We start from the raw sequence: 17,415 nt of genomic DNA on the forward strand, positions 1-17,415 counted from the left end.
TCTTACATTACTACAATAGTATGTAATGTATAGTATACATTACTATGATAGTACATTGATAGTACATTCAACTACATTGAACAGGTAGAACTGTGATTTTTTTTGCCACGTTGAAATGTAGAGATTTCTGCAGCAAGACAAAGAACAGTCTTCCTGGAACTCTGGCTCTTGACTGGATCGTCCATAAGGCTCACTTGGGAGGCTTATTAAAATGACAGATTTCTGCCCTCGTGTGATCTACTAGGGCCCGAGGGATATGAACCCCAAGTGCTCCCGGGGATTCTGATGTAGGTGGTTTCAGGACCACACTTGAGAAACACTGGCTTTGATCATAGCAACATCAGTCTCAGGAGCATTGATGAATACAGGAGGTCAGGGTGTGCTATGGAGGAAAGGGATGTAGTTAGGGTAAGATGTGGTAGGTAAGAGAAGCTAGCCAGAATTGGACTGGATGATTCCTTAGTGCTTCTCTAATAGAAGATGGACAGTCAGGCCAGTGAACTCCACAAAACTGCCCCATCCTTCCTGATGACCCACATCCACACACTACAAGGGTTGCCATCCCATGATTCTAAATGAAGCCAGTGTTCCAAAATGGGAGGCATAAGGGTTGAATAGCACCCAGTGCAAACTTAGTGAGAACCAAACAGCACCCACTGGAAATGACATCCTTTGAGATGGCACCTTTCCGTGCAACTACTTTATGTATTTATTTAGACACCCATGCCTCTATTTATTCTAAAAATATCAGTAAGAGGAAATTCAACTTGGTATCTTCACAATATTAAGTGCATAGTGTGCATTTTTCCAGGGAGGGGACAATTGCTTTCATCAGATTCTCAAAGGGGTTCAGGACCACAAAGAGTTAAGTAGTACAGATTTCAGGACACTGAAAAGACTGTTGACCATGTCTCCTAAGTTCCCCTGATCCTCATTGTGATATGGGTTGATAACAAGGGAGCATGAGAGAATGAGGAAGCTGGCAGTGTCTGTTCTCGATTGTGTGTAGCGGCTTGTGGGATGGTGGCCAAGGGCCACTCCTATCCATAAGGGTGGGTGCAGGAGGGTGGGTGCAGGAGGTCCAGAAGGCCACTCTGCCCTCATCTGGCTTATAGACAGGAACATACTGCAAACCCACATAAGCAATCTACTAAGCAAGATATAAGTGAGTAGCTCAGTGAGGCTCTAAGTATATGAGATCTGAGGATATAAGACCAAAGGATGAAATACTGATCTTGGAACTGTACTGTCACAAAGCAAACCATTGGGTTGGAGAGAGAATGAAGAGAACATTCATGCGTGTGGCAATCCAACGTGGCAGGCTTCATGAGCTCAATTTCCAACTCCTAGAAATGATTTCTGTCTACTCCACTGAGATGGAAATTATTCCAAAGTCATTCTGGAAAACCTTGAAGAAGTCATTTAAAATACAATCAAGGTCCTGCAATCAACCAGGAGTGATCCTGCCTTCTCTTGCTCAAAGGGGACAGCAGGAAGGAATGCTGAATTCATTTCCTGCCATGTTACCTTTTTCCTCCTTGATGAAAAGGTTTTACTGTTCTGTAATTTGTCCTCCTGAAGTCTGTGCTCTTCATTTTCTTTGGTAGTCAGGCCCTGGGATTTCTGATATAACTAACCATTTTTATAATACAGGCATCATGACCTAGATAGGATATGGTTTTATTTCAGAGGGACAGTTATATAGACAAGGATTGTATAAATATATTTGTGGTATTAAATTATTCATTGATAGTATTTTTATCACATATTACTATACAGCATATATAATACATGAACACAAGAGTGACACATTTGGGTAATATATTTAGTCCTAACTACTTCCTGATGACCAGAGTTTATAGAATATAGGAAAAAGTTAATATCCTTTAGAATGAAGTAAGGGGGAAAAGTTGCTTGGATCAATATGTCCAGAGATGTGGTTAGATGGTTATGTAGAACATTAACCTGTAATGGTAATGTGATTATTACATGGTTTATGTGCAAGAAAATGCATTTTATTTTCAAGAGATAATCTATGTGTAAATGGTTTCTAGTGTGAAAATCATTCTCCGATAAGGACAGACCCAGTTGGATCCCCTTTGTCTGAATTCAGGAGATGTCCATTCTGGGAGCAAGAACTGGCAAAGAAGTATTCCTACAAAATGGTAGGCTTGCACATATGGGAGAAACTAACTTTTCATGCCTCTGATGCCCGGAAGATGTCTTCTTATTTTGGCTGTGATCATTTGAACCAGATGAAGTAATATTTGCCTTCTCCCAGAACTGTGAGCGCCAACATTCCCTCCTGGAGTTGGTGGCAGTCAGGAAATTCAGCTCTTCCCCTCACATGCTATAGAAAGGCTACCTGGGACCACTGTGTCATCTAGAATGAGGGCTTCCCTATGACAGAGCAGAGAACAGATAAGCAGATTTTCTAGAAACTGAGACTGGGGAATATGAAGGGGGAAATTGGGGTTTAGGGAGAAAGATGTCAGAGATTGGTGGCCTCTTTAGTGGGCGGTACAGACCCTGGACTTTTGACATCAAAATTAAAGCTATGTCTGTGTTAGGCCAATGATGTGTATGCACTGTGCCACCTAAGTAGACAACACCGTTAGAACTCAGCTGTTCTCAGAGCAGAACAACACAAGCAGCAGCCACTAAGGGCTTAGAGAGGTCATTGAGGATCAGTTCATTCCTGAAGTGACCTTAAAATTGAAATCATTTTCCATATCTTCCTAGATGGCCTTTCTTGCCGATGAATACTGCAACTATTGCCAAGATATTTTACAAAACGTGAGGAACCAAGAACTTGAGAGGGTAGGGTTTTATCTATAAAATACAAGTATTTATGACTCATTATTAAGCATTTTACTTGAAAAGACCCCCTCAAGGGATGCCGAGTGGGAATTCATTGCACTGTAGTCCTTAGAAGTCACCTATTTATGGACACTGAGGTGACATCTGGGTGATATTTTTATTCAGTTTAATCACTTGAAAATTTTCCAAGGTGCTAATATAACCTTATGCTTCAAATATAATTCAGCTGCTTTTTGAGAACTAATTCCTGCTGATTTTGAGTAAAATACTGGTAATATTATTTACCTTAGAATTTTCAGTAATGCTAAAGAGCCATTTTATTGATGCATGTTAACTAAAAAAGAAGCAAGACTTTGAAGCAGGGTCATCTGTGTTATAACGACTGGGTTTTATTCTAGAATTGGCTATGGAAAACACAACCAAATCTTTTAACCATTCTGAATTTTATATTTTGTTGTAGAAAATCCAGGGAAACAAGCACACATGTAAATAAAAGCTTTTCTGATGTACTTAGTGTTCTAAGTATGTGAACTTTGGGTGATAATATTCATTTAGCATGAGTTCATTTAGTACTTGTTCAGGGTAAAGCATTATAGTGAAGCAGACACATTCTTCATTTGCTCATCAAACATTAACTTAATTCTTACCTTGTGACTAGTACCATTTCTGGAACTAGGAAGGTATTCTCCATAAGGCTTAAGAGACTATAATCTGGTACTAAAAGGAGCAAGATAAGCCAAAAAAAATTATAAATGTGATACAATATGGCAAGTTCTAGAACAACAGTTTGATTAGATTGTTTTGGGGGCGAGAGGAAAAATAGCAAAGGTATCTTTTTTTGAGAGTCTACCAAGGGGAAGCCATGATGCTATTGATTGCAGTAGAAAAGCAGAGGTTCAGAGACACTCAACACTGCAGAAGGAAAGGAGTTCCAGGTAGAACCAATGATGTAGGCAAGCAGCAAGATGTTCTCAGGGGTGACATGGCAGAAGGGTCACTATGACTAGATGTAAATATCTCTTAAGGAGAGAACCAGAGGGGATGTGGAGAAAGTAGTCTGGTACTAGAAAGGGCCTCATGCCCTGTGAAGAATTCTGATTGACTGAGAAGGTGGTGGGGAGCAGTGATGCAGGACTGCCAAATCGGAGCAGAGGGCAATGAGGACATTTTGTCATAGTCAATGTGAGAACTGAGCCAAGGGGTCAAATCTGGAGCAGTGACAATGACATCAGAGAGACAGATGGAAAAAATGGGAGAAATATTTCTGAAGCAGATGCATGTGTGCATCTGGATGACTTTGGACAAGGGTGGTGAGGGAGTTAGCAGAGATGAGCCCGTGGTTGCTGCCTCATTCATAAACCCACCAACCCCCAAAACCATGCTCTAAAGTTAAAAGAATTAAATAATCTTGTGTATACCACTATTGCATTTTTTGTTCAATATCTGTGAGCCTCTTTGGAGATGTCTTCCCTAGAATTACTGCCCCGACAACTGGATTTCAAATCATGGGCTAGTCGTCAGGTCCTTTGAGAGCTGGCCGTTACTTCCTTGACAGCCTGTGTACAGGAATAGCTCCTTGCCTGGAGTCACTGGCGGGTCCTGTGTCAGGATTTCAAAGCCACAAAATATCTGAGCCTGCAAAAATCCTAAAAAGGCAAGGGTCTCAGACTGGCCACCTGGTTCAATAATAGAGTCTGAAGAGTCCATATGGGCAAACATAAAGAAAAGTAAGGAAGCCACCATTTTGTTCCACAACAAAAGGGGTCAGCGGAAAGCTCCACGGAGAACGATACCAGTGCCCTTTTGCTCACACAGTTCTTAGGTGAATTCTAACTTATCAAGGAGGCCTCTTTGATGACATACTGTTACATGTCCTTCTGAGCTTACAAATAATTGAGGGAATCAGTCAGTCAATGAACATTTGTTCTAATCTGTGGTCTCTGCCCTGTGGCCAGATCCTCATCCTATTACAAATCAACAGGAGCCCCCTTGTGGTCAGAAGCAGCCTTCATTCTAGAAAACTCGAAAATGACATTTCACATCCTCCCACCGGCAATTTTCACTGGGTTACTGGAAAGAACACTTCTAAAACTCAGCTTGGAAAAGCTGATAGGCTGAGCTATACGTTAACTGGACTGACATTCATCCCATTATCATTTGGGGTTGATTAAGTATATAACTGCAGATCGGTCTCACCAGGTGCAAAATGAGTTCTTGAAGGTAGGTTCTGTTCCCTCATCAGGTGGAGGACTTGCTCACTTCCTTCTGGAAATCTCTGCAGCAAGACACAGTCATGCTTATGACATTGCCCGATGTGTGCCAGCTCTTTAAATGCTACGATGTGCAGCTATACAAGGTAGGAAGACCTTTTCTTGCCTTGCCGGTTTGTGTCCTTTCCAGAAACTGTTACCAGATGCTGGTGTTAGAACTGCAGCCCTCCTGTTCTGCAGGCTCCAGGGACTTCAGGCCCTCTAAGGAGTAAATCATGATGTTGATGGATCTTTTTGATCTTTCCCTAAAACTCAGCTTTTCTTTATGAATTTAGCAAGAGTCACCTCATAGAAAGAAAAAGCCAGTACACCTGGTGACCTATGGTTCCAGGGATTAGTGAGCCCTGCACTGAGTCAAAGTTCTTTCTCTGGTAACCTCAACAAAAGAAATCTTTAAAAAGAGTAACTGGAATAATTGTTTTGGAATATAGAGAGGTGCCAGGTTTTCTCATTGCTTTTTTTTTTAAACACTCGACCTCCAGAGCAATTATTGTTATTTGGAGGATCAGTTATATATAATTTCTGTGATTCTGAATCTGGTCACGAACCTTTACCTCTTACTTAATTATTTTTTAGGGAACAACCTAGTGTTTCGATGTGTTTAACACAAAGGTTGAAGACTGGAGTCTGGGTTCAGTCCTTATGTAGTTGGGTTTGATTTGCCTCCTATGGGCTAAAATAGTGTTTCTGAAAATTTGGAATCAATTATCAATATTTGAAGATCTTTGGGAAAAAAACCCCATTCTGGCTGCACACCCTGCACACTGAGCAGTGGCAAGGGCTGCATGGTAGCTTTCTCTCTGAGTTTGTGGCCCAGCTGAGAGTGACCACTTATAACTAGAGGATGTCTACTGTGGCCGGCAGTCACAGCCTCTTGACAATTCTGTTGTAGGGAATTGAGGATGTTCTCCTTCATGACTTTTTGGAAGATGTTTCTATTCAGTACCTGAAGTCTGTCCGGTTATTCAGTAAGAAATTTAAGCTGTGGCTACTTAATGCCTTGGAAGGTTTTCCAGCCCTTGTACAGATCTCTAAACTCAAAGGTAGGTTTCAATGAAAAAAATCAATTCTGTGAGTGTAGATAAAGTTTCTAACTTTCATACTGAGGCAGGACACCTCAGCTGTGGCTTAACTCTTTTCCTCCTGTGCTAAACTGCAGTGCACAAGGTCTGACTGGTTTGAATCTGCTGGCCTTTTCTGGAGTGCAGTGTTGGGTCCTTCTGCTAATCCATCCATTGTCCCTTATAAATACTAACATGGGTTTCTGGCAGGCCCAGAGGGTTAGAGGTGCAGGGAAGGTGCTGCTGACTGTGGCCCAGGCAGGGGAGTGGCTGGCATTGCATCCATCCAGTGGCTAAAGCCTGCCTTCTCAAACCAGTCCCCTGAGGGCCACCTACAGTCCGTGGGCTCGGTGGCCCTGTAAGCAGGCCTGACCAGGGCTCTGGCTCCAATATTCTTCTGCTTCTTTTTGCTTTGTGTGGCTTCACAGCAAGCCTTCCAAAAACATCACTGCCTTCCAAAAACATCACTCCCTCCTTAGACATTCCCCCTTGTCCTTAACTTCTTCACACCTCTTGGGCCACTGGGGCATTCACACTTCTGTGGTCTCAGTCTCCACACTGACTTTCTAGAACATGTTCCCTTTCATCCTGCTGCCCGAAGGTAGCCTCTGGAGACTACTTCCCCAGGCTGCTTTTGCCTCAAGGCCTACAGCAGCTTAAATGCCAGCGCTCTCCCGCATGTGCGAGACAAGGTTTTTGGTCCTGGAAATACCTCTTTCCCCCCTTCTGCTTCTGTGAGGTTTTCCACCACAGCCTGTAGCTGCCTTCAATGTCCTTCTCACCCAGGCCCTCCTCCTCCTGGGCCAGCTTGCTCAGGGCTGAGTCTTGCTTTCTTTGCATGCTCTTTGCTGTCTTCTCAGAGTGCCCACAGATCAGGACCAGCTCTAGTTTTAACCCACCAGCCCTGCTCCCCTTACTGTGTTCAGTACTCACACTGAGAGTCTTCCCATGGCCAGGCAGGGACCATGGGCTATGCGACTGCCAACCAAGAATCAGCAGAAAGAGGGTGCTGCGGGGAGCATGAGGTCTGGAACTTGCAGTGGCAGAGGGTCCATGAAGTGAGGAGACAAAGCCGCACTCCAGCCTTCCTGTAGGGACTTCACCACTCAAGCCTGGTCTCCTTCCTCCGTCCCTTCCCAAGACTACTTCAGAACTTCCTAGTTGATCATCCTGCCTCCAGCCTCACCCCCTCGGTCACACTTCCCTCCACCCCAGCGATGGCTCTACACAGTGATCAGACCCATTAAAACCTTCCATGGCCCCTGCGGCTTGGTCGATCCGTGGGCTTTCACTCACTATCCAGAATCATTTATAGCTTGGCCTCTGGCCTCATCCTTGTCCCCAACCCCCTCCCTCTGCTCTGGTGCTCCCCAGCAACACAAGACGGGTTGTCTCCAAAAAGGCCCTTATTCCTGCTCCTGTCTCTGCCTAGACTGCTAGTCCCATCCCCAACCCCCATTCCCCTCCACCACCAAGCCCTCACCCCTCCCTAACTCCTAACTTGCACATACTAAATGAAGCCACACCTAACACCTTCTTTCAAACAGACCTCTCCCTCCCCTCTGCACCCACACACATCCCTTCCTTGCTTCTTCCCCAGGTGGCTCTCACTGCCAGGTGCACTTACCCTGCTCTGGGGAAGGCGTCTGCACTTCTGGCGACCCATCCTCAGAGGGTGAGCTCCTAGAGGGTAGCAGCTGCCCTCCTTTGTCCAACAATCCGGCGAACACCCAGCACACATTTATGGAGCAAACACTGCACAAGTGTCCCTCATAAATATTTGTCAGATGAATAAATGCACACACTCCCTTTATGTTTCCTCTTTTCACCCTTTCCTTTTCTTGGATCTCTTTTCTTTTTTAAAGATTTATTCATTTATTTGAGAGAGAGCAAGCAAGCATGGAGGAAGGAATAGAAGGAGAGAGGAAATCCTGAAGCAGTCTCGCCGTTGAGCACAGAGTCCAATGTGGGGCTGATCCCAGGACCCTGAGCTCATGACCTGAGCTGAAATCAAGAGTTGGGCGCTCAACTGACTGAGCCACCCGGGCGCCTCTCCTCAGCAACTGAGGAGAGCCCTGGAAAGATGACCTTGTTGGGGGAACTCAAAATTCCTGGACAAAATACCTAAATTCCTTTAAGCAGGCACATCAGAGGCTGGGAGTACATGACATTCCAGCATGGAGGGGTGGGGGGAGTGGTCTTAGTCAAGTGGCCCTTGCCAGCATCTCCTAGTCATTCGGGAAAGAGTCATGCTTATGCTGTGCGTCCCCTCCCCCACTCTATACATAAGAATTTGAAGCTACAGGGACACCTGGGTGGCTCAGTCAGTTAAGCAACTGCCTTCGGCTCAGGTCATGCATGATGCCAGGGTCTCAAGATCCAGCCCCACACTGGGATCCCTACTCAGTGGGGGGCCTGCTTCTCCCTCTCCCTCTGCTCCTCACCCTGCTTGTGCTCTCTCTCTGTCAAATAAATAAATAAATATATTTATTTAAAAAACTTGAAGCTACAGTATTAATAATGGCCGCGTGTATTGTTCTTAACAGAAGTGACTGTGTTTGTCAAAAGACTAAGAAGGAAGACATACCTTTCCAACATGGCAAAGGTAGGTTTCAGCCTAAAGGACAGGAGGGAGCAAAGCAGTTTCCTAAAGCAAAGTATGTATTTCCTAAAGCTGCAAGTGTGCCCTAAGAGCCGATGGTAGCTCCCTCTGTAGGGAGCCCATATCTATCCCTTTACAGAGCACAGGGAAGACAGGAGGACCTTGTTGGCCACTAACTGGGAAGGCATAGTGTGCCCAAAACTCTCAGCTAGAAGCCCACCCCAGTGCTCCCCTGCTCAGAAAGGTTTTCCCCGTAGGAGGAAGAAGCAGAAGAAGTAGGTCAGTGTTCTAAAGTTACAGAAGAAGACCCCTCATAAGAGCCGACCAGGGCCAGCCAGTGTCAGAGATGAAAGGACATCAAGGCAGAGCCTAGAACAGACGGACAGGGCCCTTCAGCCTGAGCGCGGCCCCATGGACTCCGTGGGTCTGGCCTGCCAGAAAACTGTTCTCAGCTCTGACCTTTTCCCTCCTGGGTTATTTATGCAGCTTCAGTGCTTGAGGAAGGCAGAGAAGGGCTGAAAGAAAGATTCTGTAATTCTGAAATCCTGTGGCCACCAGATCAGGACAGCACTTACACTGCTATCTGTTCCAAATCGGCCCCAGCTCGGGAGCAGCGCTGCTGGGTCCTCCCCGTCACCATCTCTGTCCTCCCAGCACAAGACTCTCCTCAACTCCACGTTTCCCAGGCTTGTGTCCTGCCTGTGCTCACAGCCCATCCCAATCTCCAGCACTTTCTCATTCCTGATTGGGTCCACTGGTGATGGCCAGCCCATGCACCAAGCTCAGGCTCTAGAGCCACGCTGCTCTGAATCTTCTTTCTGAACACGATGGCTTGCTCAGCACCCCAGGTGCCCTCAGGCTCCTCCCCCGTCAGATGGAGGAGGCAGCGTCAGGGCCTGCTTCTGAGGCTGAGGTTGAGAATGACCGACTGCTCTGTCCATGGATCCCAGAAATGGAGGGGATTGGGTGTCCCTGTTGGATGGCGGAGGAAGTCAGCTCCCAGGGGCTGAATTCATGGCCTGAGCCTGCAAGCGGGCAGGACAGAGACGGTGTCTGAGTGCCCACAGTCCCCCTCCGGAGCTGGTCAACACTGGCGTCCAGGGAGCCTCACTCTCCTTGCAGAGTTTTAGGAAGAGCCACCACGCTGCTCTCTAGAGTAGCTCAGGCTCATGGACTGAGGTGCAGAGAACAAGAATCAGGGAGAGGAAGAGCCACAGAGTCCCGAGAGCCCTGTCCACATCTGCCTCTGAGCAGAAGCACTCCAAATGGTGATTTTCAGAAAGGCCATCCTAGAATGTGTGCAATTTGCCCATTTCGGTTGTCATGTAGGATTCAGTTTTCGTGGATAATACCCAAATCTACTTCTCTTTCTTCTCAAAAAAATTTTTTTAAAAATCTTAGTCGTTTGGAAAAGGGGGGTTAGGCAAAAGTAAAAGGACAAGATTTAATGAAGTATTATGGTTCTCCATTATTTTTAGACTATGAGAATGGTATTGAAAAATAACAGGAGAGTCAACGTTTTGAAGTCAGATCTACATGCCATCATCAGTCGAGGTGCTTTGGACATGTCCCAGAAAGCCCTGCCAAGTAATCCAAGTAGCGCCGTCCTGGAGACACACGCGGAGATGAAATGTAATCTTCCCTCTGCACCTTGCGCTATTGGGACTTTTGGGATACAGTTGGGGTTGGCACGGCCATCACTAGTTTGTGAATTCTTAATAGAGGTAGAACCTACTTTCCTCTTTGATATTCTCATTTATCTGCTCACACATCTCTGCCTGCAGGCGTGAGGAAGGGTCCGCCAGGCCACCAGTGCTAACGCACGTTTGCTGAATGAATGAACAGAGGAGGATGGTTGTTGCTTCCCAGTATTTCTTCCCGAAAACCAACCTGGAGTGTCTCCTTTGGAAAAAACATTTCTGCATCGATCTTGTACATGCAGATTCAACAGCATCTTTCCTAACTGTCCAAAATGGATTGAGTTAGCTCCCTGCCTTGCCAGATTCTGCTGTCACTATTGTTAGCATCACCAAGTATTATTTTTAACAAGGTGAAGTTTAGCTCTTATATGGTGCTCTTACCATATTTCACTATTTTCCAAACAAGTGATGTTAAATATGTAGATATTCCTGCCCTTTGCTATCTGATAGTTGTAAATATCTTTCAGGGGAAAAATCTCCCTTCCACAAAGAGCTCAGCAAGCAGGCTGACAGCATTGCTTCATCTCCGGGAAGCGAAAGTAGTGAGAGAAAGAACTGTCTTCACTCAGGGGGTTGAACCTGGGTGCTATTTCAGCGGGAGAGCTGTGGAAGGTGTATGACCTCCTTTCCCAGACTACTGGTGAATCTCTAGGCCTTTGTAAGAGAGTCACCAGGAGGGGCCATGAGAGCTGTGATCCATTCATATGCATTCCAGACTCTCCACCAGGATGGCCTGGGAAGGTCCAGCAGCCTCACCCTCCATGAGCCTGGCCCTGTCCTGATACACTTACTATGCGGACAGCTGCCTCCCCAGAACCTGTGGGCGTCCTCAGCTGTCAGCTGTGGCTTATTCATCTTGTTCCACCCAACATAGCGCTGGCGCAAGGTAGCACTCACGTTCCTTTATAACTAGATGAATACGTGGATTCAATAGTGCATAAATGCACCACAAGTTATCCTGGCCTCTTTCTTTGAAGTAGGGCTGACTTTGGTAGGATTATACCGGTTATTTAAATACTTAAATAGATCCATACTTGTTGGCAGGTCACCCCTGCCCCTATTGCCTGGCTGTCCTGAATCCCAGCTCTTCCCCTCCCAAACAAGTAATGAGAAGGTAAACCCCTAACCTAGCAAACTTCAGCCATGTGGACAAGCAGGGCTCATTAGTAGGAGCCCAAAAGGCCCTCCTCCCAGGCTACTGGCTCTCCCCCAAGCTCTGGGTGGTCCCCAAAGCATGCTCTTGCCCCTAGCCAGAGTCTAGGGAGCCCCAGGAGGGCACGAGGCCAGTTCTCCTGTGCTCCTACTGGCATTCTTGTGACTAGAACTTCCAAGAGAGCACAGAGCCAGCAGGAGACAATGTTCTGGTTGCCCCTGCTGGCGTCTAATAGGTAAATGCTTGCGGTGTCCCTGGATGATCCTCCAGATGAGACCTGGCTAAGCCTCAGTCAAGGCCATGGCAACCTCCGCAGGTTTCTAAACTCTGCTTGTTGCACAGCCGCATTCCAAAAGTTGGGAGAGCCCAAGGCTGTTCTTTGCTCGGTGCTGCCTGTACAGGTAAGGACCCAAGTCCTGACGTCACACTTGCTTGGGGCTCCACCCTTCAGGTCTGTACTAACTGAGTTTATAGCCCCAGGCAAGGCACAACCCTCATTGGCTTTGAAGTCCACCTTGAGTTTAAAGGACACTAATAAACTACCCCTTTTGTGAAACAGCAAGGGTAGGTGAGCTCACGTCTGTATCGTGTGATGAGCTCATCTGTAGCTGAGTACTGTATAATTATAAGGTGTAGTTATTATTATTTCAAAATATTTTTTTCCATTTCAATCAGTGACAGAGGTGGTTCCTAAGAGGCAAGACCATGTATCTCTGAACCAGCTGACAGCAGAGGTGACAAATCCAGCGTTAGAAATCATCCTTTGCGTTCAAAAAGAGTGTGAGGCCCCAGGGAATTCCTTTGAACTGCCATTCCAGTGTTGTCCCCTAGGTCACCTGGTACACAAATACGTACAGTAAAATCCTGCTACTTCGCTCGCAATCTTTTTGTTTCTTTTGTTTACAGGTTTAAGCAGTTTGGTTTCTTTGCTGGGGACATCCACAGATCTAAGCATATTCCTGAATTGTCTGTCATCAAATCTCCAAACATTTGTCTTCCAGGTACAAAAGGGTGCTTTTTTTTTTTTTTTTTTTTTTAAAGGGAAGAAGGGGCTGTTGAACATTCTAGCTATGTTTTAGCACCAGTGCCCATGCCCTGAAGAAGTGAAAGAGTTTTCTCTGGCCAGAAATGTATCAAGGCTGGTGCGGCTGTTAACAATAGGGAAGCGGTGTCTCACTCCCTCCTGCAGCAAGGCAGGAATCAGAGGCTGGCACATACAGGTGTGTGTTTGTGGGTGAGCACATGCGCTTGGGTGAGCGTGTGTGGCCTCAGCTGTATGTACAAGTGAGCTTGTATGTGCAGATGAGTGCAGGTGCCAGTGGATGAGCATGTGTGTGCGGATGAGCATGGGTGAGTGCAAGCGAGCACGAGTGTGGGGTGAACATCAGGGTGCCAGTGAGTGTGTGTCAGGGCGGGTGAGCATGTGCACGCAGGTGAGTGTGGATGAGTGCCAGAGTGTCTAGAAGGAAGAGGGATTTTGTCCTTTTGGGGAAAACAGTGTTGGTCTGGGTATTTTGCGGAACCATCCAAGTGGCAGGCTTGACTTCACAAAATCAGAGATGTATCGTTTTAGATACAGACGGGCTTGGTCCTTCTGGTCGACTTGAAACTCGGGCGTTACTTGAATAGGGCGTTGCTCTGGCTTGGTTGTCCCCATCCTTGGCCTCGGCAGCTGCACTGTGAGAGCTGAGAGTACTTTCGGAGAAAGCCACAGCACCCTTGCTCAGTGGTGCCTTGGGGGTGGTGGGTGAAGAGCTGGGGGCTGTGCATTAAAACCTAGGCCCAAACAAGGCAGCCCAAGGCTGCCCGCCTTGAGGCATTGTCCCCCAAAGGCTGAGGCAGTCAGGAAAGGCCTTGATGAGGGAGGTGGGATTTAAACAAGATGTAGAAGGTGAATAGGATTAAAACAATCTAAGAAAGGGAACAATGTTTACACGAGACTGGCAAGAGCAGAATGAACATATGGGAAAATGGAGGACCATTTATGGAAGAAGCAGACGTCTCTGGAGCAAAGAGCTAAGGCTTGGAGGGCCTGTGCTGGAAACACGACTTTGGGCTTTCTCTGTTAAGCCTCCAGTCACATTTCTTTCTCTCCTTCCTGCCCTACCTGTTCCTGTCTGCATGCCTGTCCTCCCCATCAGAGAAAAGGCACAGGTAAGCCTAAGGCCACAAAGACATCAGGTGACAGTACAGTTGCACACTTTAGAGATAAACCAGAAAACTTTGTAGGAGGGAGCTTGAAAGTCAGTTCCAGCCCTTGGCAGGTGTCTGTTTCCATCCTTGCTTCTGGGTGATAATCCTTCCAGATGCTATATGGCTTTGATCTCTCCTCGTTGGGCTTTAGCAAAGCCCACAGGTAACAGTGTAAGTGTGTCTCCGGTTGTGTTGCTGTGGAGACAGGTGTTCATTTGACAGCTTCACCCATAGACGCTTTCAAGCCCCTGTTCCTTGTTTTGGGTATTCTCTCCACCTCTGACTTGAACCAAGATGAGCCCAGTAATGCCAATCCTACCTCGAAGCAGCCCAAGAGGCTCGCCCTATTTTAGACCATGTAACCCTCAGTGTTTCCCCAGACTCCACCCCCATATCTTCAGCCTTCACAAATGAGGCATGCTAGAAAAATGGTATTTTTGTAATCATGCCTTTGAAGGACTTGTTTTTGTACAACAGCTTGGCTGACAAAAAACAGACTATTGTCAATAAAATACTCAGACTGTGAAAATGTAAGCCCTGAGGCATGTCGGAGATGACTAATGGCTCCAGTGGCCAGCATCTGGCAGTGTCAGCAGAGGAAGCCGGCCCGCTGGGTCACGGGTAGGGTCTCCCAGTTTTCAGAGCGGTTGCGGCCCAGCAGCAGTTTCTGAACAGGGGAGCCTGAAGTGCCACGTGGGTGGCAAGCAGAGGAATGCGCTACAGCATTCAGGGTTTATGTTTGAACCCTTGTGCAGCATGCTGGTCACCCAGGGCTACTTCTCTCCAGGCTTTTCAAAAGTGTCCTTGTGTGTGTTGAGTGGGGCTTCTCCCGGGGGCCCTGAGTTAGGTGGGCAGAAGCACCAACAGGGGGACTGGGCGCCCAGAGGGCAAGGGTGCCGCTCCTGGATGGGGTCCACCAGCTTCCAGAGCCCGGAGCACTCACAGTGGGCAGAGGGAGGAGCAGCAGAGGTGAAAAAGGGTGCTCCCTCATTTCTCACCAGTCTCAACATCTCCTCAGAGACTTGCGGTCGAGCCGCATGTGTGGTCCACATACACGATGAGACTTAGGAAGCCTTTAGGGGCATTCATTCCAACGCATACCCACGAGATTCATAGGATCCTGTGGGTTTGTAATCCAGAGCAAGTGCGGCCCAAGGCGACTCTCCGTCTTTGTGGAGTTCACAGTCCCCAGTATAGTGCCACTCAGGCTGTCCGCTGGCTTCCCAGGTGGAACCTTCTGGGCCTCAGGTCATGCACACAGCATAGTGGCCAGCTTCGTGCTTTCCAAAATCAGCACCCTTTCTTTCCTTACTATGGGCTCCTGAGCCGCATTTGCACCCTCTCGGACTTGCCCAGCACACAGCAGCCAGCAGCTCTCTTGGTGGCAACTGCCCGGTGGGCCGAGCGAGGCTGCCTGCGGGAGTCCTCTCCTGGGCTTCACAAATGACCACTTTTGAAAAACAGTGTGGGATCCAAACAAAAAATGTAGGCCAGTTTCCCACCTCTTTCCTTCTCTCCACCAACTTCAAAGGGTTCTGCCCTGGAATCATCTCTGCAGGAGATGTGGGGAGACCAGAACTAGGCTAGTGTGCCTCTGCCTCCCTTCCCGCCTGGGCCCCGTGGGAGCGTCTGTGCGTGGCAACTGTGATCTGTGGCACATGATCTTCTTGATTTTGTCATAAACCCCAGCGTTTTTTCCCCTCACAAAAACGGAATAGCCAAGCAGAAGCAAAGAAGAGTTTATCAAATTGGCCGCCGGCTTCCAGCTAAGATGGAATTTCCTCCTCACGGCCGTGAGCAAAGCCATGACTCTGTGCCACAGAGATAGTTTCGGTAAGTCAGAGAATACAAGACATTTTGAAATTAAAAATGTTATTACAGCTTAGCTATTAATTGTGTTCTACATAGAATCCAGTCACCTTCTTTTCACCTTTTTTAAAAAAGATTTTATTTATTTATTTTTGCAAGATGGAAGAGAGAGAGAGCACAAAGGGGGAGAAGGAATAGGAGAGGGAGAAGCAGGCTCCCTGCTGAGCAGGGCTTGATCCCAGGAACCTGGGATCAGGACCTGAGCCGAAGGCAGGCGCTCAACGGACTAAGCCACCCAGCTTCCCCTCTTTTCACCTTTTTTTGTAAAATACAACATAGACATAGAAAGCCACGATAATTGTTTTTTTTTTTTAAGATTTTATTTATTTATTTGACAGAGAGAGATCACAAGCAGACGGAGAGGCAGGCAGAGAGGGAGATAGAGGGAAGCAGGCTCCCTGCTGAGCAGAGAGCCCAATGCGGGACTCGATCCCAGGACCCTGAGATCATGACCCGAGCCGAAGGCAGCGGCTTAATCCACTGAGCCACCCAGGTGCCCCACAATAATTGTTTTTTAATGGCATCATGATAGTCCATCAAACAGTCTAACCAAGCTTCCCTTTCCCGCCCCATCGTGGTTGGATGCATAACAATCCTCCTCTTGTTTTTGAATTGTGTGCTTGGGTGTTTTTAGAAAAGCACCCAGGGAGCCAACTGAGATGGGGGGAAATGGGTTCTTTGGGGGACCCAAATTTAAATTTCATGAATAGGGATTGATACAGTCACCATTGTATGGAGAGAGAGGAAAGAGCGAAGTGTAGCATCCATTGCAAACTATCTGGTCAACTATCTAGGCAGACCAGTATTGCCAATGCTCTGGAACTCTTTCGAGGGTGGCTGCTGTCAGCTGCCAGGTAGGGGACACCCACTAGTAATGAGACTCTTCCATTTCATGGAATCCAAAATGATTCTGCTGTATGCTAATGCTCTCCCAGAGCAAAGTGATGGAGCAGAGCTCATGTGCTGGGCTCATGATAAGAAATCCAGCCCTGAAGCTGTTGCCCCCAACCCTACCGCTCACCCTCTTCGGACCTCCCTATGGTGTCCAAAAAAGTATTTACACTGGGTTTTCCTCTTCACACAGTTAAGTGGGCCAGGGATTATTGGTCAGGCTTATTCCAGACCCGGTCGGGACATCCCACCCGCCCCAGATCCATCAGGCAAAAACAAACATTATATAAGGTTTTGAAACGGACAAAAATTTGTTGTAAATGGACCAAAAAGCCTTTGAAATAGGCAGAAGTTTCAGCACACCCTTCTGAGTTATCTCCAACCTTCCATTGTGTTTGAGTTATTTTACAGCTCTCTGTATTGTATCAATAATAATGCAAATGATTCTCCCCAAGGGAAGTGCAGACTAACGTGTCAGGTGGGTCTATGGATTGCAGCCTTGAGGACAGATCTGTGGGCATCGTTGCGTACATTCTTTACCGTCTATTCATGTTCAGTGCTTAGAATTCTCCTTTGAACCAGTTGGCAACATTTTATCATCTTCCTCTTTAATAAATGACTTACACGAGATCTTTGACACATGTTCATTTTATATCTGTAGAGAGCCCTGGTTTTACCTTCATTAAGAAAGTGTCTTTTAATGATAGCCATAAGCCAGATCCCCATCCCCCCAACCTTGCCTCACTTCTCAGCTGAACATTAATTATCCTTCTTTCCTGGAAGACCAAAGCCCTTGGGATTTGGATCGTTCAGCTGAGTCACGTGCCCTCCTGTCGCTCCTACACTATCTCCCTGA

General features: G+C 46.9%; 1 protein-coding gene across 2 annotated transcripts in view; it reads left to right on the forward strand.

The window, feature by feature from the left end:
• The window catches only part of RFX8 (RFX family member 8, lacking RFX DNA binding domain), an 85,527-nt gene that overhangs the window by 46,594 nt on the left and 21,518 nt on the right, over positions 1-17,415 (forward strand). For both annotated transcript variants that reach the window (XM_032351764.1, XM_032351765.1), the window contains exons 6-13: positions 2,055-2,165; positions 2,743-2,820; positions 5,063-5,176; positions 5,983-6,133; positions 8,698-8,756; positions 10,232-10,385; positions 12,513-12,607; positions 15,518-15,632. In XM_032351764.1, coding sequence (XP_032207655.1) covers positions 2,055-2,165; positions 2,743-2,820; positions 5,063-5,176; positions 5,983-6,133; positions 8,698-8,756; positions 10,232-10,385; positions 12,513-12,607; positions 15,518-15,632 — 877 coding nt within the window. The remainder of the gene's footprint in view (positions 1-2,054; positions 2,166-2,742; positions 2,821-5,062; positions 5,177-5,982; positions 6,134-8,697; positions 8,757-10,231; positions 10,386-12,512; positions 12,608-15,517; positions 15,633-17,415) is intronic.

Source organism: Mustela erminea, chromosome 7 (genome assembly GCF_009829155.1).
Source record: "Mustela erminea isolate mMusErm1 chromosome 7, mMusErm1.Pri, whole genome shotgun sequence".
NCBI lineage: Eukaryota > Metazoa > Chordata > Mammalia > Carnivora > Mustelidae > Mustela > Mustela erminea.